The 26,813-nt window shown below is 40.7% G+C and overlaps 1 protein-coding gene across 1 annotated transcript in view; it reads left to right on the forward strand.

Moving 5' to 3' along the window:
- Positions 1-26,813, forward strand: part of ush2a (Usher syndrome 2A (autosomal recessive, mild)) — a 189,576-nt gene that overhangs the window by 29,945 nt on the left and 132,818 nt on the right. The window contains exons 10-25 of the mRNA XM_053420875.1: positions 1,790-1,883; positions 8,621-8,816; positions 9,277-9,407; positions 9,572-9,779; positions 12,213-12,496; positions 13,258-13,483; positions 13,662-13,799; positions 15,119-15,299; positions 17,013-17,176; positions 17,363-17,521; positions 18,267-18,495; positions 19,240-19,360; positions 19,522-19,669; positions 21,001-21,282; positions 23,291-23,466; positions 23,718-23,865. Of these exons, the coding sequence (XP_053276850.1) occupies positions 1,790-1,883; positions 8,621-8,816; positions 9,277-9,407; positions 9,572-9,779; positions 12,213-12,496; positions 13,258-13,483; positions 13,662-13,799; positions 15,119-15,299; positions 17,013-17,176; positions 17,363-17,521; positions 18,267-18,495; positions 19,240-19,360; positions 19,522-19,669; positions 21,001-21,282; positions 23,291-23,466; positions 23,718-23,865 (2,885 nt within the window). The remainder of the gene's footprint in view (positions 1-1,789; positions 1,884-8,620; positions 8,817-9,276; positions 9,408-9,571; positions 9,780-12,212; positions 12,497-13,257; positions 13,484-13,661; positions 13,800-15,118; positions 15,300-17,012; positions 17,177-17,362; positions 17,522-18,266; positions 18,496-19,239; positions 19,361-19,521; positions 19,670-21,000; positions 21,283-23,290; positions 23,467-23,717; positions 23,866-26,813) is intronic.

A 26,813-nucleotide genomic window follows, 5' to 3' on the forward strand; every position in this document is an offset into this window, starting at 1 on the left:
CCAATTAACGTGTAGAAGCAATGAAAATTGGGAATACAGGGTTTCCACTATATGGACCAATGCTGTAAAATGATAAGCTCTGGTGCGGTGCGCCTCGGCTGGCGCCTATCAGCTGACTGAGAACTGGTGCGGATCAGGGGAATCCGACTGTTTAATTAAAACAAGCATCGCGAAGGGCCACGGTGGGTGTTGACGCGATGTGATTTCTGCCCGACACTAAAAACAGGTCAAACTGAGGAGGGCTTGTTAAGTTATCTTGACTCACGCAGTGTAACTTGGTGTAAAAAGTATGAGCGTAGCGTCTGTTTAAGTACTTTATTCTCATGTGCATCGGCTCTATTCATCCGTCTCATGCACAGGTAACAAGGGAATTGACAACATACGTCATACACACAGAAGCCGTAACACCTCTAATAAACGGGCAATACTGCTACCGTAAATCAATGAGAAGAGCGTTCTCTATAATGCTACTTTAACAGGGCTGTTTCAGACAGGGTGAAAAGGTGCTGTTTTAAATTATCCTTGTGGTATTTTGACCAAAATATGTTACAGACATTTCATTAAGATCCCAAGGAACCATTTCAACTTGCGGTAAAATGGGCATAATATGTCTCTGTTAAATAAAGTTTAGTTAAATCAAAGATTGTTTCATAAATCTGATTCAATTTGTGCTCATTAAAAGATAAGAGTGATGAAGGGCTGAACATTTTTTAAATAGTCCTTTTAAATAATGATTTAATTATTTTTCTGGCACAAAAGGGTGAATGAATAACAACAAAAAGAAAATAAACAAATATCGGTATCGGTATCGGCTATCGGCCAGATTGTTATTTTAAATATCGGTATCGGCCAAGAATTTCCATATCGGTGCACCCCTAAAAAATAGTCAAATATTTTGTGTGCTCTTATTTTATTTGTTACATGACTGGAACAATTCATGATCCAGCATTATCGATTAATAAATATATATTTATATATAGATCGTCTGTTTGAAGAGCAACAGAGACACCCACACACACTCACACACACACAATCCTAGAGGAAACGCTGGAATACTAACTTAATACAATAGAAAGCTAATAGCTCATCTGAATCATAATCACATGAAGTTTACCGAGCTGGTAACATATATCCTGTGCAAAAGATTTAACATTTATTCAAGAGAAATTTTTGTCAAAAGAGCCAGTGAAAATTCAATGTATTATTGTGAGGCCTGTCTTAATATTTGTAATAATGCACTGTTAACAGATCTAGTTCTCAGAGAATTTCTTTCATAGAAGATTTGGTATTGTTCAAAAGACATTGCCTCTGCGTTAAACTTCTTGATCCACAGGAAAGCCTGTACTGCACTTAACACATTGTTGATTTGATTAGAAAAAGAGAAAATCTTCAGTTTATTATCTGGTTCGGAATCAGATTTGATTAATTTAGCCATCGTGCAATAGAAAGTGACACAAAGAGAACAAGAGGTGAAAGGATACAGAGAAGGAAACCGAAAGAGAGAAAGCCACTGAATATCTGAATGAATAATTAAGTGTGTGTGTGTGTGTGTGTGTGTGTGTGTGTGTGTGTGTGTGAACAGTCTGCTACGTGCTACGTCGCTCTGATATTATCAGGATGGCATTTATAAATGTTGAATGGCAATTTCCTAATGGTACCACTGCTGTTCAATGGATGACAGACTGCTGCTTCGTTTGTGTTTGGTTTTCATCATAATACACATTTTGAGATTTTGATGAGCAAATCTGTCTAATGGTTATTTCTCTCTCATTCTGTGTCATCCGGGCAGATGTGAGTGTCACGGCCACGCAGAACACTGTGATACCAGTGTCACCCCTTACCGCTGCCTGTGCCTGCCTGACAGCCACACAGAGGGACACAATGTGAGTAACACACACAGGATCAAAAAACAGTAAATCCAATTTTAACCTTTTTTTATAGTTGAAGTCTTACATCACACACCCAGTATTACTAGATTTTGAAACACATGTTCCACCTTGGTTTGTTTTCTCGAGGAATTTCTTTTCACAACTATCTATATCAGTTTTGGATCCTGAGAGTCATCATGTGATGCTCATATCAAGTTCAAACATATAATCTCCCCAAAGAAGAGTACACTGCCTGTTGTTGAAGTTGTTAATGAAAGTTGCACATTATTTTAAATAATTTTAATGAGATCAGCCCAGTTGGTGCAGGACTTTTAAAAGGGTTGAGTAATTTGTAATAAGTGAATTTGTGATTTCTTTACATTTCAGGTGTAATACACTTGCATATTTTCACAGTTCCTTGGCTTTTATGTCAGCCATTATATGCGTTTTGTAGAGAAAAAGAAGCCTTGAACTGAGTTTGATGTCAGGCATGAATCCTTCATGAACCGAACATAACACGATTAGGCACATCATTTTGAAGTCTGGTCAGGGTTAATTTCGCAGCAACTATTCACACACTGGTATGCTGCGGAATGGTCGCGTACACTTTGATTCTCAGACTGGTTTGATCTAACCCAACATCCCAGGAACAGTACTTGTAACAAAGCTAATACAACTTGCCAGGTAATAGTCAGCACCATCCCAACAAAAGCCTCCAGTCAGTCAGCAGTGAAAAGTTCAGTATGACTGCTTCACCTCACTGTAGCCTGCATTATTCACTACTTATATATCATTCATACAGCACCGTGTATGTGCATGAGTGTGGGTGTTTAAACACTTTCATACTCTCATTACAAACTTTCCTGGACATAAGCATGTATTTGGTAGTGTTTGTCTTTCATGGACCCATCGATACAGAAGTAGAAACAGTCACACACACACACACAGGCTGACTCTAGACAAGAGTTGGGCTGATGGACGTTACCATAGTCAATGGGGGCATCACAATGTTGGCTCAGATGTAGACAAATATTGTGGAAACCAATGATCATGTTATTCGCTTACGGTTTACCCAGTCTAAGTTTAAACATGTGTCCGATGGCAGCTGAGTCTGTGTGTGTCTCATAGTGTGTCTCAGTGTTTTCCCTCATCCTGTACCCTAACCTAAACCATCAGTATGTAATGCCTGACTTCGTAACCCTCACTGAAACCCTAACTTGATTCAGACCTGAGCCATAAAATCAAGTCTCAACCCTCAAACAGCCCTTTGAAGGGGTCAGGGCGGGCTTGAGGGTGGCTGAACAAAATATTGTCGACAAACACACAAAGGAATTTGACATTGCGAAGCAACTGCCATCATCAGACTAATCTTTAACAAATCCATCTGCCTCTCTTCTTTCTTTAAAAAAAAATCTCATTTAAACCATTTACATTTCTCTTTTTACGCACCATGTTTCCTCTTTCGTGTCTCGAGGTCCCTGTCCCACTTCGATCCTTTTCTCTTTGTCGATCTCTCGCTCTCTCTCTCACTCTTTCTCTCCTGGGTCTCAGTTTAAATAATGTCTCAAATCGACTAGAACAATGACATTCCCTTAGCATGCATCTCTAATCAGCTCTTTTTCTCTCTCTGTTTGTCTTTCGCTCCATTTCACTCAGCCGTTTTCTCTAACCCCCTCCCCTCACTCTTTAGTGCCTCACCATACTTCTAACTATTTAATTCCTTCCTGTTCCTCATGTTTCATCCTCGTATTCCTTCCATTTTTCTTCCCGTCTTTCTATCCTTGTGATCTGTTTCTGTCCGTCTCTCCTTCTAAATACAGTGAGTCTTTTGTTTCAGAGAGACGTGTCCAATATGGATATTTGTGCTCACTTGTGTGTGTGCGTGGTTGTGTGTATGTTTTATGTAAATTATTCCCTACAGCAGCTCAGACCTCAGTGTTTAAAGGAGTGTGGGGAAAATGTGTATGTGTCTATACAGTCTTTTTTTGGTGTGTGTCCTGTGTGTGCGTGCATGTGTGCACTTTTCTTCCCAACCTGTCCATGTCGTCTCCCTGAGTGAATATTCAGGACCTTTCTTCTGTCTCCATAATATTGGAGCATAAAAGGCTGTGAGGAATATTAGCGTTTAATATTGCATGCGTTCTGTTGACTTGGATCGGCCGAGCACCATGACGGATGTTGTACTAATCTGCAGAATTTCCACAGTGACATTAAAGTGACAGAAATGCTCAGACATGTGTCAAGATGATCAACGGGGGCCTTGGAAGACACACACTTAAATTCTCCCTCTCTCACTCGCTCACACTCACACACGCACACAAAAGCGCAGACACTCACCCACTTTCTCACTCTGTCTTTTGATTCTTTCTTATGTGCACTCTGTGTCAGACTTGATCTCTTATTCTGTCACTCTGTCTCCATACGTCTCTCCACATCTGATGGATTCAGTCGTGTCTGAAAGCTATATCATATATCTTATTGTACATGGAATCCTACTTTTTGTTTTATGTTGTTTAATGTCTGTCATGTGGCGCTTCAGTTTAGTATTTGTGGGGATTCAACGTTGTCCAGTATTTGTGATACAGAAGCAAAAAGATGTCTTCTTTGTAAAAAAAAAAAAGAGAAAACACTACACTATCTTCCCTTAATGCACCGTTAGTAGAGATACTTATTGCTGTTTATAGGTTCCGAGTGATTTTACTGTGGACAAATTGTGCGATCTTACATTTGAAATTTAGTCGTAGAATTGACTTAGCTCCAGTGCATGTATGGTTCGCTCATCTTGGAGCTGCTGGTAGGATTAATGATCAGGTGGATAGATCTAGTTTGAAGTGAAACAAGTACCTTAGTCACATATAAAGTGCAATCAGGCAACAGCCGTTTTTATGCGGTTTCCCTGTATACGTAATACATCAAATATATACTCCCTGAATCCCTTTGCCGACATTGTAATTTTATTTTATTATAATTCTGTAGATTTTTAGATCTCTACTACTCCTCTATCCTAATGTATTTTTTTTCTGAGTATACATGTGTGAATGTATATATGTTCTCTGTGTTTCTACAGTTGCCCAATTTGAATGTTATTCTTAAAAAAAAATAGAAAAGGTTATAATGAAAAGATTATTGTAGAATTTGATTAAGCTAGGTAAGTGTTAGGATTATTTACAGGTATTTAAGGTATATTTTGTATATCAATTCTGAAAAGTACACGGTGTGTCTCTGTTTGTATCTGTGTGTGTGTATGTTTGTGTGTGTGATAGATATTGATGGCTAGTGACGCTAAGTAGCACTGCCCAGGATCCCCTCTGCTAAAGTCTGCCTCAGCAGCAGATTTTCACCTACGCTGGGGTTAACAGGGTTAACTTCAGATACACATAACACAGGCCTGTACACACAAACACGCTCGTGCACACACACCAGTGGCACAACCTTTCCAGTGAGAGCGTGAAATTGGTCGTGGCATTTAGGATAAGATGCGTTTCCCCAGCAGATTAACAGAGGCACACACGCATACATACACAGACAAATACACACACACACACACACACACACACACAAAGATGCTTGTGACATACCATCTGAATGTCCACATATCCATTAGATTTCTCCTCACTCAGCAGATTTTGTCGAAATATTCCAAGTGGAAAAAAAGATGTTATTCTTTCCTCTGACTCACAGCACACACACACACACACAGCTTACATTACACTTGGAAAGAGTAAAAAAAACACATAACCACATTACTAACAATATTAATAGTGCTAAATTTATATGTTTTCATAAAAATGTCCTGAATGAGTTAAGTTTATTTGAATCTCCATAAGCCTTTGAATTGTTATAGTGGCAACTCTTCTTGGAGTCAACCAGATTCATATCCAGCCACAATTTTTTTCCCCTCCACAAAGGAGGTTATGTTTTCACCCCTGTCTCTTTTGTCGTTTGTTGGTTGGTTGTTTGGTTTGTTGGTTTTTAAGTGAAATCTTGCTAAATGTAATAGACAGATTATCATGAAACTTGGAGAAAGGATGTGGTGTGTCTAAGGGAGGAAATGTTACGTTTTTTGTGAAAATCTGATCAGGGAGTGGATCCAAGAATTTGGTTTCACATTCTTTGACATTGTCAGATTTTTCAGGGAATAATTCATGGATCTTGATGAATAAAATTCAGATTTCTATAAGTGTGCAATTTGGTCCAGCAAAATTGAATTGATGGGGACTGTAGGGCCTTGGTGGAGGTATGTGCTCCGCTGGCATTCTACCACTAAACTTTCTGTTTTGTCAAAGTGTTGAAAAAAAAAAAAAATTGTTGAATTAAGAGTCCCATTGTTGATAAAGTGCCTCTCCATCTGCAGAGCACACTTCACCTATGTTCTAAACTAGGTTTCCTGTTACAATTAAGTGACAACGTGCAGGAAGATAAACGCAGTAGAATTGAAACCATGTAAACTCAATCTTCAGTATCTGCTTTCCCTTTTCGCTGCTGGTACTGTGTGCAGATGATGGAGTGCCATCAAAACCTTTTGTATAAAGAAGAGAATGAACGTGTGCACTCGTCTTTTAACTCCCGAACACCAGTCCCTCGACTAATTAGCAGGCTGGGAGAGAGGGAAGGTAATGCAGTGTTGAATGAAAAGAAAGGAGTAGAAAGAAAAAAACATTCCCTCTCTTTCATTTGTTATGGTAATATTTCCTGCTCACATACTCATCGTGGTTATGGGAACGAGCGGTCGGGGGACAGGGGGAACCAAGTGAGGAAGGGGAGAGGTAGGAAACCGGGAGAGATGTAAGGAATGATTTGTTTGAGAAAGGCGGAAGATGGAAGAGGAGGGAAGGGTGGGAAAATGGAGGAGGCACCGGGATAGAGGAGACGAAAGAGGAATGAAAAGAGAGCGTGAGAGATGTGGGAGCAGAAAACTGGCTGCATCTCGCTCTTCAACTCCTCCCCGGGCAGATGAGACGCAGGCTGAGATGTAGAGCAAGCTTTTTGTTGCAGAAAGAAAAGTACCTTTGATAAGTGAAACATTTTGAGGCACAGGGCTGCAGATAGACAGGCAGGCGAACAGAAAGACAGATGGGCAGAGGGGTAACAGAAGCATGTACAAACAGAAAGGCAGGTAGTTACTGTAGGATACGACAACAGCCAGAGTGGAGGCCAAACAGCTTGACAGACAGATGAGACGCAACAGACACAACAAACAGGAACATGCAAACAGCCCTGCACTCCTGTGGAATTGCATGTCCCGAGACACACCCCTGTGTGTGTGTGTGTGTGTGTGTGTGTGTGTGTGTGTGCGTGCGTGCGTGCGTGCGAAAGGTCTTTACAGTCTTGTTTCTTTTTGTCTGGTGTCTCCAGAGAATTGCATGCTGCTTCGTTAGTCCAGAGCATTGTTATTAACAAGATCTTTGTTTAGACACACAGACACACAAACACACACACACACACACACACATACACACACACAGAGAAATGCAAACCCTATTTCTCCTTAACTCTGCTTTGTGAATGAGCGTCTCTTCTTTATATAATAATTTTTTTTACCACCAGTTTCAGTTTGCTAATGGTTGAAAGTTTAAAAGCTACACATGGGGTATTTTGTCCTCTTCACATTACAACAATGATTTTGTTCAGGATCTTATTGTCCTCTCTTTCTTTGTCTTCTGTTTTTTCCTGTTAATGTCTCCCCCACATTTTTTCTTTTTTCTTTCTCTCTCTCTGTCTCCTCTAACTCTTCCCTGTTATCTAAGTTTCAAAATATGAACACATTTTTATCAGTCTTCTGCATTTTTCTCATCCTCCGCTTCTCTCTCGTACACAAATATGAGCATCTTCTCCCATTCCCATCTAGCGCTCTCTCTCCCCCTCCCCTTATCGCCCCCCTCCTCCCTCTGTGTCACACATAATAGGCCCGGTGCAGGTCTGCATGTGTCACACATGGGAGGAACTCCTGTGTTTTTTAATACATTTTTAATCCCACCATTTGATGCCCCCCCTTGTCTGCCATAATTTGTACTGACTGCTGAACAAAATCAAAGGCCTTGTTCTCGCTGGTTCTTGCCTCTTCAGCTCTGTGCTACAGAAAAATGCATTTTTTATATCACTTCCCCTCCCCCAACACACACACACATGCACACCTTTGTATGTTTATTTTGACATGAAAGTGTGCCTGTGTGAGAGCTTTGGCTGTAGGAAGTCACTCCTCATTAGTGGGCTGATGAATGTATTGGTTGGGGGGTTACTGACTCTTTATCATATAGTACAGAATACCTCTGTGTTTTCTATTCAGTTTTATGTATTATTCTCTTCTCTCTTTAGATTTAGATTAACATGGACCACTGATTTTTCCTCTCTTCATATCCCTCATCACTCATTCTGTTTCTTTGCTTCTCTCTGTTTCTGTGTCAGTCTTTGTTCCATCAGAAACAAGTGTTTCACTTGTCATGGGGCCATTTTTCTATGCTTACATGTGTATACAGTAGTTTTCAGTGAATGCACAGTTCATGACATTTTTTTTAGTGCTTAACACACATGGTTGTTTTTCTGATCGCTTGTCAAGGGATTGTCTTTTATCTCACAGAGGGAAAAGTGCTTTTAATTGTATTCTCAAATTCACTTAGTGTCTTAGAATCCTTGTATGTGAATCCAGTTCTTCAACATTCTAAAAAAATACAACTGTTAGCATATTCAAACTGTACAGTATATCTGTATTAAAAATGTACATCTGTATTTTAATATGTTGCTGTTTTATACAGTGTCAGCGTTGTGCGGCCCTCTACAATGACAAGCCATTCAGGTCAGGTGACCAGCTCCAGCCTATGAACTGCCGGCCCTGCCCCTGCCACAGCCACGCCCTCTCCTGTCATTATGATGTCAGCGCTGATGACCAACCAGATGAGCATTATAGAGGAGGAGGGGGCGTCTGTGACAACTGTATGCACAACACCACAGGTACAGAGTTTGTTACACTAATTACCCTTTCACATGTTCAACCACGTAAATATAAAAGGAAAAAAATGGGTTCTTGTCAGGTTTTTATATTTTGTTATATTATGGTTTGGCTACCAATTCCCCAAAAATCAAATCAAAGCAGTTTGATAAGAGGCTGCCTATGTCTGAATCCATGAAGTGTTCAGATTTCGAGCCCCCTCAGCTGCAGGAGAGCTTCTTTGTCATGAACACAGACTGACCATTGGCAGCACCAGTAGAAATCCAGCCCGTGTCTGTGGTTAAACATGTAGTTAAAACATTCGTAAATTGTTTACTGTCTTCAGCAGGCAGGGTTCCGCATAAGTTAGGCAGATGTCAACCTGGACATGAACGTCTGTTTTGATCTCTTTATATTTTCTGTCTTTTACCTTGTCTTCCATGCTCTCTGTGTCATCCTGTGTGTTTCTCTTTTCACCACCAGGTAAGAACTGTGAGCTGTGTATAAGTGGGTTTTTCCAGGTTGAGGAATCTGATCCCACTTCAGTTGATGTTTGTCGGCCTTGTAACTGTCACACTGCTGGAACAGTCAACGACAGCATGGAGTGCAACCAGGTATACAGTAAAAACACAAACAGCAAATTGTGAACCTTATATAACTCTAAATTTGATGATTGAGTGTTTTTAAAGCTGTTGAAGGAACTCAAGATCAGTTTCTTTTCTATTGCTGTTTTTTCTTCTCTTTCTCACACCTCTCCCTCTGGGTTTCTTGCCTCCAGGTAGGAGGTCAGTGTCGATGTAAGGTTGCAGTAACAGGCCGCCGTTGCACTGACTGTTTGGCTGGCTGGTTTGGTCTTCAAGCCTCAAATCCAAGTGGCTGCGTCCGCTGTAACTGTAGTGACACTGGTGTCATCAGCACCTCGACAGCAGCGATTCCCAGCTGCAACCAAGACACGGGACAGTGCCAGTGTAAAGCCCATGTCACAGGTAAACAAACTGCTGAAGCCCGCCGTCCACCACTTAGCTATTCAAAATGACTGGTGCCCAAAATAGTTTCTCTTACAACATGTCCCAAAGTATTTTGATAACTTTCATTTTCATGACAACAGCCAGTTTTTAAATGTCTGTTAATGGCATCTTAATTAATACGTAGGCTCAGTGGCTCACGGGGTGCACACACACACAACAAGCAGGAGTGGATACACCAAAACACTTGTGTATACACACAGGCATTAACACATCACCCAAAGTGTTTTTGCCAGCCAAAATAAACAGGCTTTTCTGCTGGCGGTGCTTCCAGCCGTTGTGCTTTTCTTTGTGATAAATGGTTTCACTCTCTCCCCTGTGTGTCTTTGAAGAGCGCTTGTATGAAATGCAAAACCGGCCAACGCTCCTCAACTCGACGCATCATGGTTATTGCTAAGCCTCGCTATCAAGGGCCCACGGTTGTGCGTGTGAATGTGTGTGTGTGTGTGTGTGTGTGTGCGTGCCTGAAAACTTGGAAATGTGTACAGTATATGTATGAGGAAGAACGTCTGGATGTGGCCATATATAGATATTTGTCTCTGCCCAACTTTATGTATTGAATGTTAAATTCCTTGTGTATGTGTTACATAAATGTTGAACATATGTGGTTGTGCGTGTGTGTGCGTGAGCTTCCGCATGCATGCCATCAAGACCTAAGCTGGTATTTAATTCTCTAATTCAATGCCAAGTTGATTAAAACAAACTGCTGCAGCCCCTTGTATTTTTCACTCCGTCTTACAAGACCCACTTTCATTTTTTCCCCCCTGTCCCTGTTTGTTTGGTTGCTCCCACAGGTATTTTTCAGAAATTAGATTTGATTATGGCAATTTATTACTGCCAAGCTGATACTTTGAGTGGAGCAATGGCAGGCACACTTCAGAAGGACGGAATTGAAATGCGCGCACAGAGACACAGATACGCACATGCAGACACACACACGCACCCTCATAACAAGGTGCCAGAGTGCATTGTGTACATAATAGTGTTTGAAATAGTGATGCATGAGCCTGTTAACCAGCTGGCTACTGATAAAAGGGCTGGGCCATGTCTCGAAAACATACACTCACATGCGCACGTGCACAACCCAGTTCAAAAATTCATCCTTTCTGTTCTGATCTAATATCTTCGAACAAAATGTTGTTTTTCTTCTTACTTTTCCCTTTTACTTCTCTAATCTCCTCATTTGTTTCTGGTCCAACTTAAATGTCTCAAAACTAGCTGCACAAACAGAATCCACGCTTATTCAGCTCAATATCGTAAATGTAAATGAAAATGCAATATTTTTTTAATGGCTGTTGGGTACTTTATAATGTGTATAACTTAATTTTGGGGGAACTCATACAATATATCACATCATTGTTAGCTTTGTAAGCAACAGAGTGCCACCCTGCATATTTACCACACTCAAATGTACACACACACACACACACACACACACACAGACACACACACATAAATTCCGTCACTGCACTATAATGAAATATGATCTATTGAGAGAAATACATTCATATCTATAAAATCATTAAAGTGGGCAGACCAGGGGGAAATGCCAAGTGTCTGCCACACACCCAGTAAGACGCACATTATTAGACACACACACACGCACATGGTCATGTTGCCTTACACAGTTGTACAGGTATATTCTCATGGAAGCATGTCCACGCACACACATTCACACCCACCCACGTACGAACACTCGCTTGCTCATAAACGGCGCTGGTGACTGCGTAGCCCCCAGGCATCCATTTAGGGACAGATTGCCTGTCATGGAATACGTATGGCATATTCAAATAAGCCCAGCGCACACACGCTGCATATCATAGTTTAACTAGCCATATAGCCTAGTGCTGCTGCTGTAAAACCTACATCGTGGTGTTGGTATATGCTACAATCCAACAATTATAAACAGTACACAAATTATTGAGCAAAGTATTTGGCAAAGTCACAATAAACTGCTGAGGTGACAGATATGGACTCAAACTCAAGAGCTCAGTCTTTCGTTGCTTTTACACTTAATTTAGTATTTTTTTCATGTTTTGCTATTCATCTCTCCATCCCTTCATCCCCTCTTTTTATATCCCTCCATTCTTTTCTTGTAGTTGCTTAATTTATTTATTTCTCGCTCAGTGAAATTAAGTGTTTGGCCTTAGGTGAGTGATCCATCATATGTAGAGGGCCTGGCCCTAATGATGGCAGTTTTATATACTCACCCACTATTTCTCTCGCTCGCTCACTCTCTCATGTTCAGGCACACACACACAACAACACACACTCACTTCCAAATTGAGAGAGGCTTGATGCTTGCGTTTCTCTATTTCCCCCTCTGTTTCTCTCTGGTGGCCTCACTGTGCCCTTTTCTCAACATTTCTCTAACCCCCCCCTCTCTCTTGCCAGGTCTTTCTTGTGACCACTGTGAATTTGGTTATTGGAACCTGTCCCGACCAGACGGCTGTGTCCCATGTGATTGCGACCCCATGGGGTCCGTCAGCCAGTTCTGTGAGCCTGAGCGGGGGCAGTGTGAGTGTAAGGCCGGGGTGGGGGGGCAGCGCTGCGATTCATGTGGCACCGGGTCGTATGGCTTGAGACTGGAGGGATCCTGTGCTCCCTGCAACTGCTCTGAAGAGGGGACAGTACCTGAGACAGACTGTGACCCTGATACAGGACAGTGTGTTTGCAAGGTACTACATCATGTCTGAATATTCCAAGTTTGAACTTTGTTCTGGTTCAAAGTTAATTGATCTTGAAACAGTAGTTCACAAAAGACTGATCAAAATGTCCATTCTGTAATTGTTCTGGAGCTTTCAGTCTTATCACAGGATCTTTGTCAGAATAATAAAGTAATTATCATACAATGTATTATTTGCTCTCTCTCATAGAACTCTTCATGTCTATTTTCATAAATATTTATTATCCATACTTTCTTAAAAGTTAATACTCTGACTTTCCATAAAAACCAGGTTCAATTAGAATGTCACTCAGTAGAGCACATACCTCCGCCAAGGCCCAACAGTCCCATTATGAAATCACATTCACCAGATTCATTAGATCCACTAGATTTACATTTTTTGTTGAACATGCACGAAATTGCACAGATTAATATCTTTTATACAATATCTTTTTCCACCAAGGTCCATGAATTACTCCCTAATCAAGACAAATGTTGACAATGTTAAGGAAAGTGGGCGGGAAAATCCATGATCTTCCCCCTGTTGGGCTAGTTCATGAGTCATGCCCTAAAAATTCATGGAAATTGGTTGAGTAGTTTATGCATATTTCTGTATGCAAACATTATCTCCATGGTGGAGGTAACAATCAGAATGTTATCTGAAACTGACAAAGCAATGACATCTTCTCCTTACCACCTTGCAATGCCACAATGTACTTATCTATTACACCTTCCATTGTGTGCCTCCTATAATAATCCTTAATTCTTTCATAGGAACATGTGAAAGGCCGTCGCTGTGACTCTTGTCGTATCGGTTACCACACCCTGGAGCATCGAAACTCCCTGGGCTGTCTGCCGTGTGCGTGTGACGTCAGTGGCACTGTGTCCGAGGGGGGATGTGATATGTGGACCGGACAATGCCCATGCAGAGAGGGGGTGCTGGGGGCACGGTGCACCAACTGTGCCCACAACTATTACAACAGGAGCTCAGACCTCCAGGGTGAGAGAACACAGCGCGGGAGTCAAACGTCATATCCGAGATTAGTTATACATTTTGATTAAATCCAACGGCTTAACAAGTGTCATAATCTGTACACCGTGAGAGTTTTCTACAAGACATTTAGTCATTTATGTTGTAAGTTTATACTGGTTTCTGATAAAGTTTTATGTCCTGTCAGAGGGTTTGTTCCAGGGCTGCGTTCCATGTGTCTGTGACCCCAGAGGAACTGTGGCAGGAACCGCCTGTGACAGCACCACAGGCCAATGTGTTTGTGTCCCTACGCGCTCCGGACAAGACTGCGGTAGCTGCCGACCTGGTGAGTGTGTATGGAGGGGCTGCCAAAAAAGGGAGAGATATTAGGGGAAATGGTCAAGAACAATGACTAGTGTTCCGAACTCATAGTGTTCCTGTGTGTGTGCGCTTGTGTTGGCACGTGCGCTCTGCCAGATCTCCAATCAGTGATTGTCCTGTTTGTGCCAGGTCTCAACAACAGCACAAAAGAGGGGAGAGATCGCTTTTTCTCACTCATCTGACTTTGTCTCTGTGTGTGTGTGTGTGTTTGTGTGTGTGTGCTTTAGCTCATGAATTTGTTTTGAGTGTTTGGTTAATCTTGTGGGACAAAAGGTAACAGATGTTGTATTGTGTCAGTAATTGAGAAGGTCCAACAGCATAGTCAGGTTTACTGTCACACAGGCTGGGAACGGATGTTAAAGAGATTAAACAGAGGACACAAGATAATAGTTATTATCTCACATGTGCCCACCAAATCAAATTCTGCAATATGCCCGACTGACATGAGTTAACATTCATGTACTGTCAGCTATCATGTCTGGTAAGTATTCCACTACATTTGTCATACTCCATTCCTACAAATTGTCCATCTCAATTTCCTTAACTGCTATTTTTTTGCCAATGTGAGTTCCCTGCTCCAAGTGGCTAAACAGAATATCTAATTTGCTTATTAGCTGCCAGGCCTGGGGAAAAATAAACCAAATTGATTTATACTTTAGAACCTGGAGTGCTTAATGTAGCCCCAGGCTCACTCATTGGCATTGTGCTAAATTTTATTATAGATAAATTGTAATCAACACTGCGTAATGCTTATTAGGAAGGACATAGATATATGCAAGCTGCATCCAAAGTCAGTCATTCACTGTTGTATGGAATGTTATAAAGAATATAACACAAAATAACTATAACAGCATAAATTACAAGTTTTGTCAGTTGAAAACCCAGTACGAGAATATGTATCATGTATATGATCATTTGTTCATAGTTTTTATAAATGCACTACACAGAATATAATTTATTTCTACTATAACCTGGTGTGCACAAAATCCTACAATGTACAAATAGTAAACCATATCATGATCAGTGAATTATTTTGGATTGTATATTTTATGACATTTGTGACATTGAATCGAAGAATTTTGCAATCAACCAAAATGGACTTAAAACTTTTGGAAGTCATGACTTTAAAGGGGTAGAAATTAAAGGCAAAGAAAGGAAAAAGGAAAGAAGAAGCAAACAAGGAAGAAGCTAAGAAAGAAAATATCAACTTTAAAATAATTATCGTTAGTTACTTTACACAGTCTGATTAATCTTTTTTTTTTTTATATGTTTGTGTCTTTCCAGGCTTCTACCTCTCTCCAAATCAGACTATGTGTGCTGACTGTGACTGCCATCCCATGGGAGCAGTGCAGCGTGGGTGTGAGAGCCACACTGGCCAGTGTGCGTGTGCCCATCCCTCTGTGGGAGGGCGACGCTGTGACCAGTGTCGAGAGATGTTCTTCGGCTTCAACCCTGGCCTGGGCAGGTAACCATATAAAGTCACTGTCACACGCAGGAACACACACACAGATGGACACAATACCTGTAGGTTTTGGATCCATTAATCGTCCCAGCTGTACAAAAACATACACACACACACACACACACACACACAAGCAGTACACGAGCCAGCAGGAGCAGTCTCTGTAGAGATAAGTGACGGATAGGGAGACATATGACTTACATGTGTTAAGAGCTGCTTTGACCTTTACCACTCATGTCTCTACCTGCAGGCCTTCTCTCACAAACACACACACACACACACACACACACACACACACACACACACACACAAATGCAAGTGCACACTTTTCACCCTATGAAATACTGGTACACACACATTTACTGTCCTCTCAACAAGGTGTCATAGCAGATAGATACTCCACAAACTGTTTGTCAAGTGGTCCTGTGTGTGTGTGTGTGTGTCTGTGTGTGTGGCTGTGGGTCTGTGTGTGTGTGTGTATGTCTGTGTGTGTCTGTGTCTGTGTCATAACTAACCTTGCCTGATTGCTGTATTCTACCCTACAAATTAAGCATGAGATCTGCTGTGTCTGAGATCTCTGCATGGGAGAGAGGGATAGAAGAATGGATAGAGAAAAAGCATCATAGTGATGAAGGTTATTTTATAAAGTCAGTAAAGAAAAATATGAGAGAAAGAACATTCAGGATAGGATCAAGGAAAAAGAGGAATGTGGTAAAACATGGTCAGAGGCACAGATCATTCCAGACTTCTTGTTTGGACCGGTGTGACATACCCTCTCGTACCCTTTTCTCTCTTTCTGACTGTCCTCCTTTTCCCACTGCCTTTCATTCTGCTGAGAAAGGTCAAACGACTTCTTAAAATATTACTGCTCAATGCTTTTTCTTGTGGCTAGAGTCACTTGATAGTGAGACCATCATTATTTGTTTCAATTTAAATTTGTGCACAATTTTAATTACATATCACTGCAAAACTTATCGGGTTCTATATGTGATATAATCAGTATTGTTAATAAACATTTAAGCAAATTGTCTCTCTGGCTCTTTCACACTCTTTATCACTTTATTTTGAGGCTTTAGAAATCAGAGAATGTTTGTGTTGTTGGTCTTTTATTCCTCCTCCTTGGGAATGAAGTGAAGGTCGATTCAGTATGGCATGTGTGTTTTATTTGTGTGCGTGCGTGTGTGTGAGCACCAGTTGACAGGACAAATTTGCAGCTTGTTATGAGGCTGTGGCTTTTGACACAGTAATAAAGAAGTCCTAGTGTTGTGTGGGGGAGAGAGACAGAACATGCGAGTACAGTGTGTCATAGAAAGGAAAACTATGGCGCTTTAATCATTGTCAGAACGTATGCACATAAAAAGCACGGACATGAGTGTGATAGGAGTGCACAGAACATTGTCTTCAAGCGGAAAAGAACCTTTGTGATGGAGCATTTCTTCTCCGTGTGCACCAATGTGGTCCTGTACGAGCAGGGCTGTGAGGAGCACCAGGTCGATCCTCCCTTTGAGATCAGTGTCCTCGCTCTTGTGTGCGTGTCCCTGTATCTTTGTGAGGACCATTTTAAGCATTAGTCCCTACAGAGTGAGGCCATTTTGGCCGGTTGTCACTTTTTCAATGCGCTGTTTGAGGGTTAAGACTTGGTTTTAGGGTTAAGGTTAGATTTAGGTTAGGCAAAACATATTCATGACCATTAAAAAAACCATTTCTCTTGACCAGATGCCAGCCATGTGGATGTGACCTAGTGGGCAGCATCAACGGTTCTTGTCATCCAGACTCGGGGGGCTGTGTGTGTAAGCTGCTGGTAACTGGAGACAAGTGTGATGTTTGTCAACCTGGAGCAAGAAACTTTGACTCTCAAAACCACTTCGGCTGCAGTAAAGGTCTGTTAATACACACACTAGATTACACTCACACCCATCAACATTAGAATCGGCAAAGATTCAGTATGTACATGTAATGTTTAAGTCAACACCAATGGTACATCCGTGTATAATTAGCATCACCATGACCTTTGGTTATTCAAAGTTAATATCAAATAATTATTTTACCATTGTCTTTCTGTGCAGCACCCTCTCAGCAGCCAGCACCAGTAGGTTCTGCTCTCAGTTATTCTTCCATTCATCTTTCCTGGTCTCCGCCTGACTCCCCAAATTCAAACAGCCTGAACTACACACTGAAGAGAGATGGACAGTCAGTGCACAGCATCCAAAGTCACTTTCCTTTCAGTAAGTATCCGCACAGCTTTTTCACACAAAACTTAAGGTCCCATCTTTTTACACGTTTCCACTGTTTTGACATCCATAAAAGGCTATACTGAGTTTGTGGTTTTGAATACCGAAAAAACTTGACTATATAGTTTAACAAATATAACATATTAACTTGTTATTTCAGCCTCTTTCCTGATTAAGTTAGTGTTCTGAGTTATGCACGACCAGAGAGAGGTATAACCAGTAAAGAGCCCAATAGATTGTCAAACTCAGACCAAAAATGTTCCAGAAATTCAGAAAAAGATAAACTATAGTCACTGGTCTCCAGTATCATTATCCTTTAGAGGGCATCCAATGACAGCATTTCCTATTTTTCTGTCTTGTAGATCATTGTAGTCGTTAGTTGTTAACAAAGCTCAAACAGAAAACTGGTTGGGTGTGGGTGCGGGTGGGCCATGGGGGGGCAGTGACTGTATAGTTTCGACATCACAAAATTATGGAAGGTCTGAAAGTTTCTGGCTGTGTACGTTTTTCTCTGGATTTAGTGTTTTGACTTTCGCAGTATTTATATAGCACTTAGACTTTATTGCTTTATAATCTGAAAAGACTAAGAGTGTAAATCTCACTTTATACAATATGGGACCTTTAATATCCTTCTTAACATTTCAAATACAAGTGAAATAAATATTGCTTACCCTTGATTGTGCCTTCCACCACTCTAAAACCACATTCCACATCACTCCTCCCCTCTGTCCCTTCTCAGGCCCTGAATCATTTGAAGACACCAGTTTGTCGCCCTACACCAGCTACTCCTACTGGCTCTTAACAGCTAATGTAGCCGGTGCAACAATAAGTGCATCGTCCTCATGCCAGACCTTCGGTGCACCACCTGAAGCTGACCAGCTCCATCTAAACCTTGTTGGACGACCAGGTGCAACCATAGCTAGTTTTAACTGGAGCATGCCACGTAATGACACAGGCCCAGTGGAAAGGTAAGGGGGAGGAGAGGGACTGGATGGTATTGTGGGTGTGGACGCAGAGCGGACAGGACTGGGTCAGGAGTGTCGCAGAGTTGGAGTCACATCCAGTTATACAAACTCCAAGCTCATTAAATTAGCTTTACCTTCTGTACAGGAAGTTGTTCTTACTGATGGTGAATGTCAAAAACACTGTAATGGTCAATCATTAATTTAATATCATAGAAAAACAGCTTGAGGTCACATGCCCTTAGTGTAATAGAAAGTACCAGCATCTATTAGTGGCCAACTGAAGCCTGTCAGGGAAACAAATAAGTTAAAAGGCAAGGATGATGGAGTGAGATTAATGATTGTTAGGAACAAACTAACTGAATTAATTGTGGATAGAGCAGGGAAGAGTGGGGAAAAATATAATTTTTTGAAAGGATTTAAACAAAATAGGACGAGTACGCATATTTGATGGGGAGTTTAGAGGCATAAGGGAATACAAATTATCAATTAGAGATAGACAAACAATATTTTTAGTAATTGTATTCATTAAGATTCATTTGGGGGAATTAAAATTGATTGAAAAAAATGACTAATAGTGGGGAGAAATAAGAGGATAACCTGCATCAGAAGCCTGCAGACCTCTAGATTGATATGTCCCATTCAAACCAGGGACACTGCATTTAACATGGTTTGCGTCTAAGCCCCTTGACCCCTACGGCTGAGATCGAAACATATAGAGGAACTGATGTGTTTTTTTGTTTCTCACAGGTTTGTGTTGTCCTCCAGTGAGTCATCGAGTTCAGAACCCATCATTCACTATACAGGCTTATCTACAGAGGCTGTGGTAATTGGTCTAAAGCCCTTTACCCAGTACATTGTGAAACTGGAGGTAGGTGGAGAATACAACCATTCAACATTTAGATACAAAATACTCCCAATAAAATAGTGATATGTGTGAGTAAGTGTATCTTTAAAAGAATATAATAGAGGTTCTTCAGTTTCATTCAACATTTCTAACATGAAAATGACAACACACTCACCTGTGTCCAGGCGTGCTCTTCTGGAGGCTGCACCGTTACTCCACCACTGTCTTTTTTGACAGCCTCTGCCCCCCCACAAAACCAACCTCCACCCAGAGTTGCTGCCACAGGACCTCACACACTGCACGCTTCCTGGGAGCCCCCAAGTCAGCCCAATGGTAGGACCTTAAACACAAACACACAAATATTCACACACATACATGCACGTAGAAATGATTTTGTCAAATGGTTGTCTTATTGCAGAAAAAGCAATTAAGACTACAGACATTTTTTTGTGTTTATATTACAACTACTTACATAATAAATATACATTTTTATTGCCGTTGTCAGAATTGGTAATAGAGTGGAATAATTACACACACATTCTGTACAACACAGATATTTTAGCTAACATGAAACACTAGCCTAGTAGCATGGCTTTTAGGCTTATGTCACTCAAAAAGTATGAGAATCACTACCGTGTCTACTCTACACACACACACACGCACACACACACACACACACAAACACACACACACACACACACACACACACACACACACACACACACACACACACACACACACACACACACACACACACACACATACCCACTGAATTGGAAGTGCCTTTGGTATATCAGAAGAGCTTTGTAACAGCTCTAAGGCTCAGTGTCATACAAATCCCTATAACCTGGGTTTTTCTCCCTGTTTGTATCTCTTGTATTTCCCCTGGCGTTTTACTAATCTGTTACTCGCCTTTCTGTCTCTTTCAATTTGATATTCCAAGTATCTTTTTCCCCTTTAAGTTTTTAATATTTTTCTCAACTGGCCTCAAAAATCGTAATCTCAACTTTCCTCCTATTTTGGTCTTTTTTTTTTTATGACTTTGCTGGACCTGTTATTTTTCTTGTATTCATCCAAGGCCGTGTCAACTAGAAATATGGGTCAAGAGAAGGGCTCTTCCAGGTGAGCTCGCAAGAGCCCCACATACGGAGACTTGAGCCTACCTGCAGGGGTTGGCAGGTTCTGACCTGATCCTTTGCTGCACGTTTCCCTGCTCTCTGCCTTTACGAAACAATAAAGACAAAACTCCTCGCCAAAAATATCATAAGTATCTCTCTACAGGGAGATATTTGAGGGTAACATAGCACTTTCACATTTGTCTTATTTAGGGACCATTGTCTTTGCTTCTGTGAAGATAAAAAAGAAACATGTAAAAGATATGAAAGAGATCCATTTTAAATATACAGTGGAAACCGGATATAGGGATGAGGGATATATTGATCAACCGTTTGTATGGATCAAAAAGCTTGGAACAGAATTGTTCCTATGCAAATGTTGTTTTAATAATTTGGTTATAGTGACCAAGTAGTCCCCTTACTTAATGGTAATTTGGGGTCTTTTCATACATTGTTGGACCATAAATCATATATTTTCTGCTCCTCTGTATATCTATCACTCACACTCTGTACTGCCAACTGAATTGAGACCTTTTGCTTCCTGTGCAGGTGTTATCACAAGATTTGAGGTCTTTCTTCGTGGACCGATGGAAACACAAAACCTTTCAAGTACAGCAGTTGAGAGCAAAGTTTTCTCCAGCTCTGGTTGGCTGGATCCAAGTGTTTCCCCAGAAACTCCGCTCACCAACAGGAGCGCACTGTCACCCCCCGAGAGCAGTGCGATTGTAACAGGTCTGGAGGCCTTCTCCACCTATCAGATGAAAGTGGAAAGCATTAATGTGGCAGGAAGTGTCACATCAGAGTGGACCACATCACGCACCATGGAGGGAGGTTTGTATACACTGATCATTATATATATATACACATGTCTACAAAAGTTCAGGGTTGTAGTGCAGGTCTGAAATCTGATTTTGTTTGTCACAGAGCGCACAGCTGCTTGTTACAGCTGTCTGGTTAACAAACTTCTGCTCTGCCTCTCTCTGAAGAGTGGCTGTAGAGAGACGTGTGCCTCTTACTTGCACGACAGTATACTGACAACTCTGTAAAGCATGCAGCTAGTGTTTGTCCAGTAAGTTGTCTTGCCATGAGATGTTTCACAAAAATAATTTGAAAGAACAACAGCCAATGGGAAAGTCCCAACACTCAGCTGGCCAACCAAGGGTGGGAGCTCAGTCAGTCACACAGTACTCAGTGGACGATTAAGCGGCCTTCGGTCATGCACTGATCTCCAGACAATTCCCTCACTCACTTTTCCCACCGGCCCCTCAGTAAAATGTGCCAGTGAGCCCATGTGAGAATACAGCAGGAAAATGTTGATTCACCAAAGTGTGAGTGTTCGCGTTGATGACATTTCTAACACGTGACGGAAGAATACAAGACACAGACGATGATGTCAAATTGAAAACACGAGATTAAAATGGTTTGGACAATAAGGGCCAATGCTGTTGTTGATGAACTGTAAACAAAAACACTGTATTTTCGACTGTGGAATTTATACGTCTTGTCCTGTATCTACCCCGGCGACAATCCTCGTCAGAAGGTTTAAAAAATGTTCTGTTTTTATAAATGCGTCCTTAAAATCTACAAATCTATCACAAACTCAGCTCAATTACTTAGTTAACTACAGACATTCAAGGATGCAGCACAGGACAATGACTTGTACAATCAAAACGTGTTGGTAAATTGTACTGGTAAATTGTACTGGGGCTCCAGGTTAAAATGTTCAAGCTAAATTGCACGTACAACGATGGTGTTTAGGCAAGCTGGAGGTTGCAGGCCCCTCCCCAGCATAAACTGTTACCTAAAGATGTTTAAAGGATGTGGGAACAGAAATACCGGGTCTAATAACCACCAAAAGTTTTTCATGTGATGATAAGGTCAAAATATTTCCACCTGCTGATGGATTTATGGAAACATAAATTGAACAGAAGCATTTGTGGAAATAAGTATGGAATGAGGGAAGAGATGAAAATGTGTGTGTGGGGGAGGGGAACTCATTAAGGTATTTGAATTTCAAAGAGATGATATGGCTCATTAGGACTAAACGATTGCCTCCAACATCAGTCTAAGCTATGTGTCTGGATAACAAGCATATGATAACACCATTTAAAGTGTGGAATGTGTGTCAGTGTTTGTGCTGTTAGAGAGAGAGAGAATGTGACTGTGGCTGTGTCGACCATGAATCACATTTCACAGCATATTTCACAGCTAGATGCCATCAACTGTTGGATAAAGGAATTATCCTGTCGTGTAATGGTGGCTGTCACAGCCAGAGAATTATGGAATACTTAATATATTAAGCCTACATCACATCCAAAAAGTCTAGATATGTTTTATGTATTTCTATCTGTCAACATTTATCTTTTTTGTATTAATTAAAATGTAAAGTTGCAAAAATTCAAAGGAAAAACTGTAGAAATCTGTAATTGGGTTTAGAAGTGTAATCCTTTACATCTCAGAGATAAGCATAGTTTAATATGTCGGTAAATGTCGGTAAAACAACAAAATAACTGATACATTGGTTAATAACAGGTAAGGGAAAATAATGCATGAATGCATTATGAATCTTTAGTATTAATTGTATTCAAGTATATACTATAAAGCAATATTATATAATTACAATATTCAATACAATCTTTTCAAATATTTCTTAATTTGTTCCCAATTATCATAACATTACAGCAGTTTTGTACTATATTAACAAATATTGTTTGTCTGATGGGTTTATTGACATGCATTTATCATGAAAGATAATGGATTGATGGATAAATGGTTTGTTTAAGTATGCGATGTGTATTTTGATATGCATATGTGTGCGTGTGTGTGTCCATATTTTCAGTCCCAGAGTTGATGGCTCCTCCACAAGTCACAGCACTGTCAACCTCCAGTCTCAACGTTTCCTGGAGCACTGCTGAGGGTCAAGGGGTCGTTGCCAGAGGAAAAGTGAAAGAATATCGGGTCAACTTGCTCACGGAGCAGAACAAAAATCCCTACGCTCCTCCTGTGGTTAGTCAGGTAACTACCGGAGCACTTGCACCTGATGAAAAAATATTCAAGCTCACATATAGCCATCTTTGGGGTGAAAATTATGCCAATAGCTAGAAGTCAAGGTAAAATACCAGTAATAATGTTTTGTTTGAATTCTATTTTTACCATGTGTTAATTTTTTTACCTCTTCTCATCTGTTTCCCTCATTACTGTTAACACCTTATTTTCCCTAAATGAAAAACTTCCTTGACATGACAGATTTTTTTCTTTCTTTTCAGGTCTTGCATAGGCTGGGGCCATCATCACAGCCTGTGTATATAGTGAAAGGACTGAATCCTTACCATGTGTACAACTTCACTGTCACACTATGCACAGAGAAAGGCTGCATTACCAGTCTGCCAAGCACAGGACGGACCCTTCCAGCAGGTGAAACAAACAGATCAGAACACAAACACACATTCAGACGTAATAAAAAGCCATACTGCTTGTGTGGTTTCATACAAGTGTCTGCACGACATCCAAATTAGACTCGAAACAAGGTAATTTACAATGTTTTTAAATACAATTTCCGGTGATATCTTCCGGCCAGGTGCATTCAAAGACCGTCGTAAAGTCTAAAATCCGCTAACTTATCGAATTCGGGTGGACTTTTAGGCGTAAAACACGGTGGAAATAGCTTTGTTCCGGGTTTACGTCTGAAGATGGTCACTAAGGTCTTCAATTGTATTGGATTCAGCTGCTACTATGTTTACCCCGTAAGCTCCAAAAGTGTTTTGTGGACTCAAACACTTCACTCCCCCCCATTCTGCATAGGGGTGAGATAATGAGTGAATTTCCATTTCTGCATGAACTGTCCCTTTAAAATAAGCTATTGTATGTTTAAGGGATATTAGCTCATTATTTAAATATTGCATTCATTTTTTTTATAAAATATCTGGCATTGTTTTTATAACAACCACAACATTCACCTCTGATGCAAAGTATTCACACACACACACTCCCAAAATCACACAGTCAGTCATTTGGCACTTGAGTGTCGACAGCATTGGTCATGTTAACCAGAGGGGATATTCATGGCAAGCTGCAGTAAAAACAATTTACTGTTAATTACAAGGAGAAAAATGTGGCGTAGCTCACATATCCCGCTGGCCATGAATCACACACACACACACGCACACAGTTAGAGAAACACACCCAATGTCTCTCTCTCTTTTCTATAGATTTATAACCATTATGGAAATAGGATGAATTAGCTGTGTTTAATAAGTCAGGCACAAATCTCTAGGAATGTGAGATGAGCACTAATTGATCAGTGCATAATGACATACACACACTCTCTCTCTCTCTCATTCACACACACACACTTTTTTTATTCAGTGTGTGTTTATTCTCTTTGGCAGTCTGTTGCTTTTTCGCTCAATCCATCCTTCACTCCCTTCTGTCTCTGCCTGGCAGTTTCACTTAAACAGAAAATAGCACATGGCTGCAGAGAAACATGAATCATTCTACAATATACATATTGCACAAACACACACACACACACCTGACCCTCCAACACACTTTTCCATCTGTTCACGCATGGTCTTCACTTTTCCCGCTCATTTTATGTTTCTTATGTTTTGTTTTTGTTTTGCATATTCTTTTAGGTGAATAGACAATGGATGCGCTGAGTGGATGAGAAAAAAGCCCTTTTATCTATAAATACTTGCTCAGGGATTCAAGCTTTTGAACATGCTACATCTGTTGACATAGTGAATATTTTCATTTCATACGGTTCTCAAAAAGTCCTCCCTTATGTTTATTGTGATGAATGATACTTCATACTGTAATCGGTGGACTTTTTAAATGTATTTTTAATGGTTACATCTGTTGACACAGGCACAATGTTTATTTCAAGTGATTCCAAAGACTTCTCTTGACTGTAATACAGTACAATACAATATGGCTTATTGTACCCAGTTGACTCTTTGAATGTATTTTTAACAGCCACATCTGTTGCCACTGTTTTGTTTCATCCAACGCCAAAGATGTCCCTTGCTTCAACTATAAGAAATGATAATGGCATATGCCGTTTGGCACATTCCTCTTTATTTATTTATTTATTTTCAAAACATTTTGCATGGCATTGCTACTCCAATGGGTGTTGAGCTTCTGCTGTAGCTCCACGTCTTGTATCACTTTTTTCCCATGAACTTTAAAACTGTCAACTCGAGCTTCCATATTTATAAGTAAAGCATTGAGGGGTGCACCTCACTGCATTAAGACACTTATGTCTGTCCCTTTATAGAACGGCTGGGTTGTAGCGAATCAATAGCATGGAACAAAATAGCTTTAATTATTATATGGACGAAAGTTCTGGGAAAAACATTTTTGTCACAACTTCCTCTACTAGTGCATTGATGATTCCCAGCTGTCATTACTACAGAGAGTTAGTCGCCTGTTAATTCAAAGTTTGTTAATATTGAATCGCTTGTCCAAACTTTAACACTGCACTTACATGTAACCTTTATCAATACACATCCCAAGTGTGAAGGCAATAAAATGAACAGTTCCAGAGATCTTTAGAATTATTAGATTAATATTAATAAATATAGCCGTATCTAACCTGCGGTGGCAATTCAAACCGAAGGTATTTCTATATGTAATCCCTTAATTCTCCTAATTTGAGCTATCATTTTGCCTAAAAATTGTTGTATCGTTCCAACTTGTTCTTATTCTGTTTCGATGGTAAAAACGCAGAACAAACATTGTGATATCTCGTAAAAGAAACTCTGCTTGTGGGGGAAATTATCTCCACATTAAGTGCACCCCTTGTTCGATCTACTTGAGCGTGGTACTAATGCGCTGATAAATCTACTACACACAAGGCTGGGCCATTAGAGGCAGCTACCATCTGCTGTAAGTGAGCAGACAGCATCTGCGAAACCACTGGAGTTACACCAAAGCACATGACTAAACATTAGCGCGCACACTGAGACAGACGTAACGACACAAGGAGAAGAGCGCTCTGTCCATGTGTGTTGATGCATTTGCAGGTGTCTCTGTTGTACGTCTTCCCACAAAGTTATCGATCACGGCGTAAAGTGAGTAGCTAATCGGGGGCTGATGGGGATGTTTTATGTATCCTACATCCATAAAGGCTTGTTCGACAAGACATGCACACACAGAGAGACGTACATACATACACACTCGCACTGTAACACCATTCAACAGAACAGGAACTTTATTGATTTACGCATAATTGGCCTGAGGCCCTTCTTGAGGAGAGAAATATGCATGGCAGGGGATCACCATGTCAATAAGTGGCGTGCTTGTGTGCATGGTGTAACTGTACGCTAAGAGCCTGTTAGGACATGTCAGTTGCTGTAAAAACA

This window comes from Pleuronectes platessa, chromosome 1 (genome assembly GCF_947347685.1).
Source record: "Pleuronectes platessa chromosome 1, fPlePla1.1, whole genome shotgun sequence".
Classification (NCBI taxonomy): domain Eukaryota; kingdom Metazoa; phylum Chordata; class Actinopteri; order Pleuronectiformes; family Pleuronectidae; genus Pleuronectes; species Pleuronectes platessa.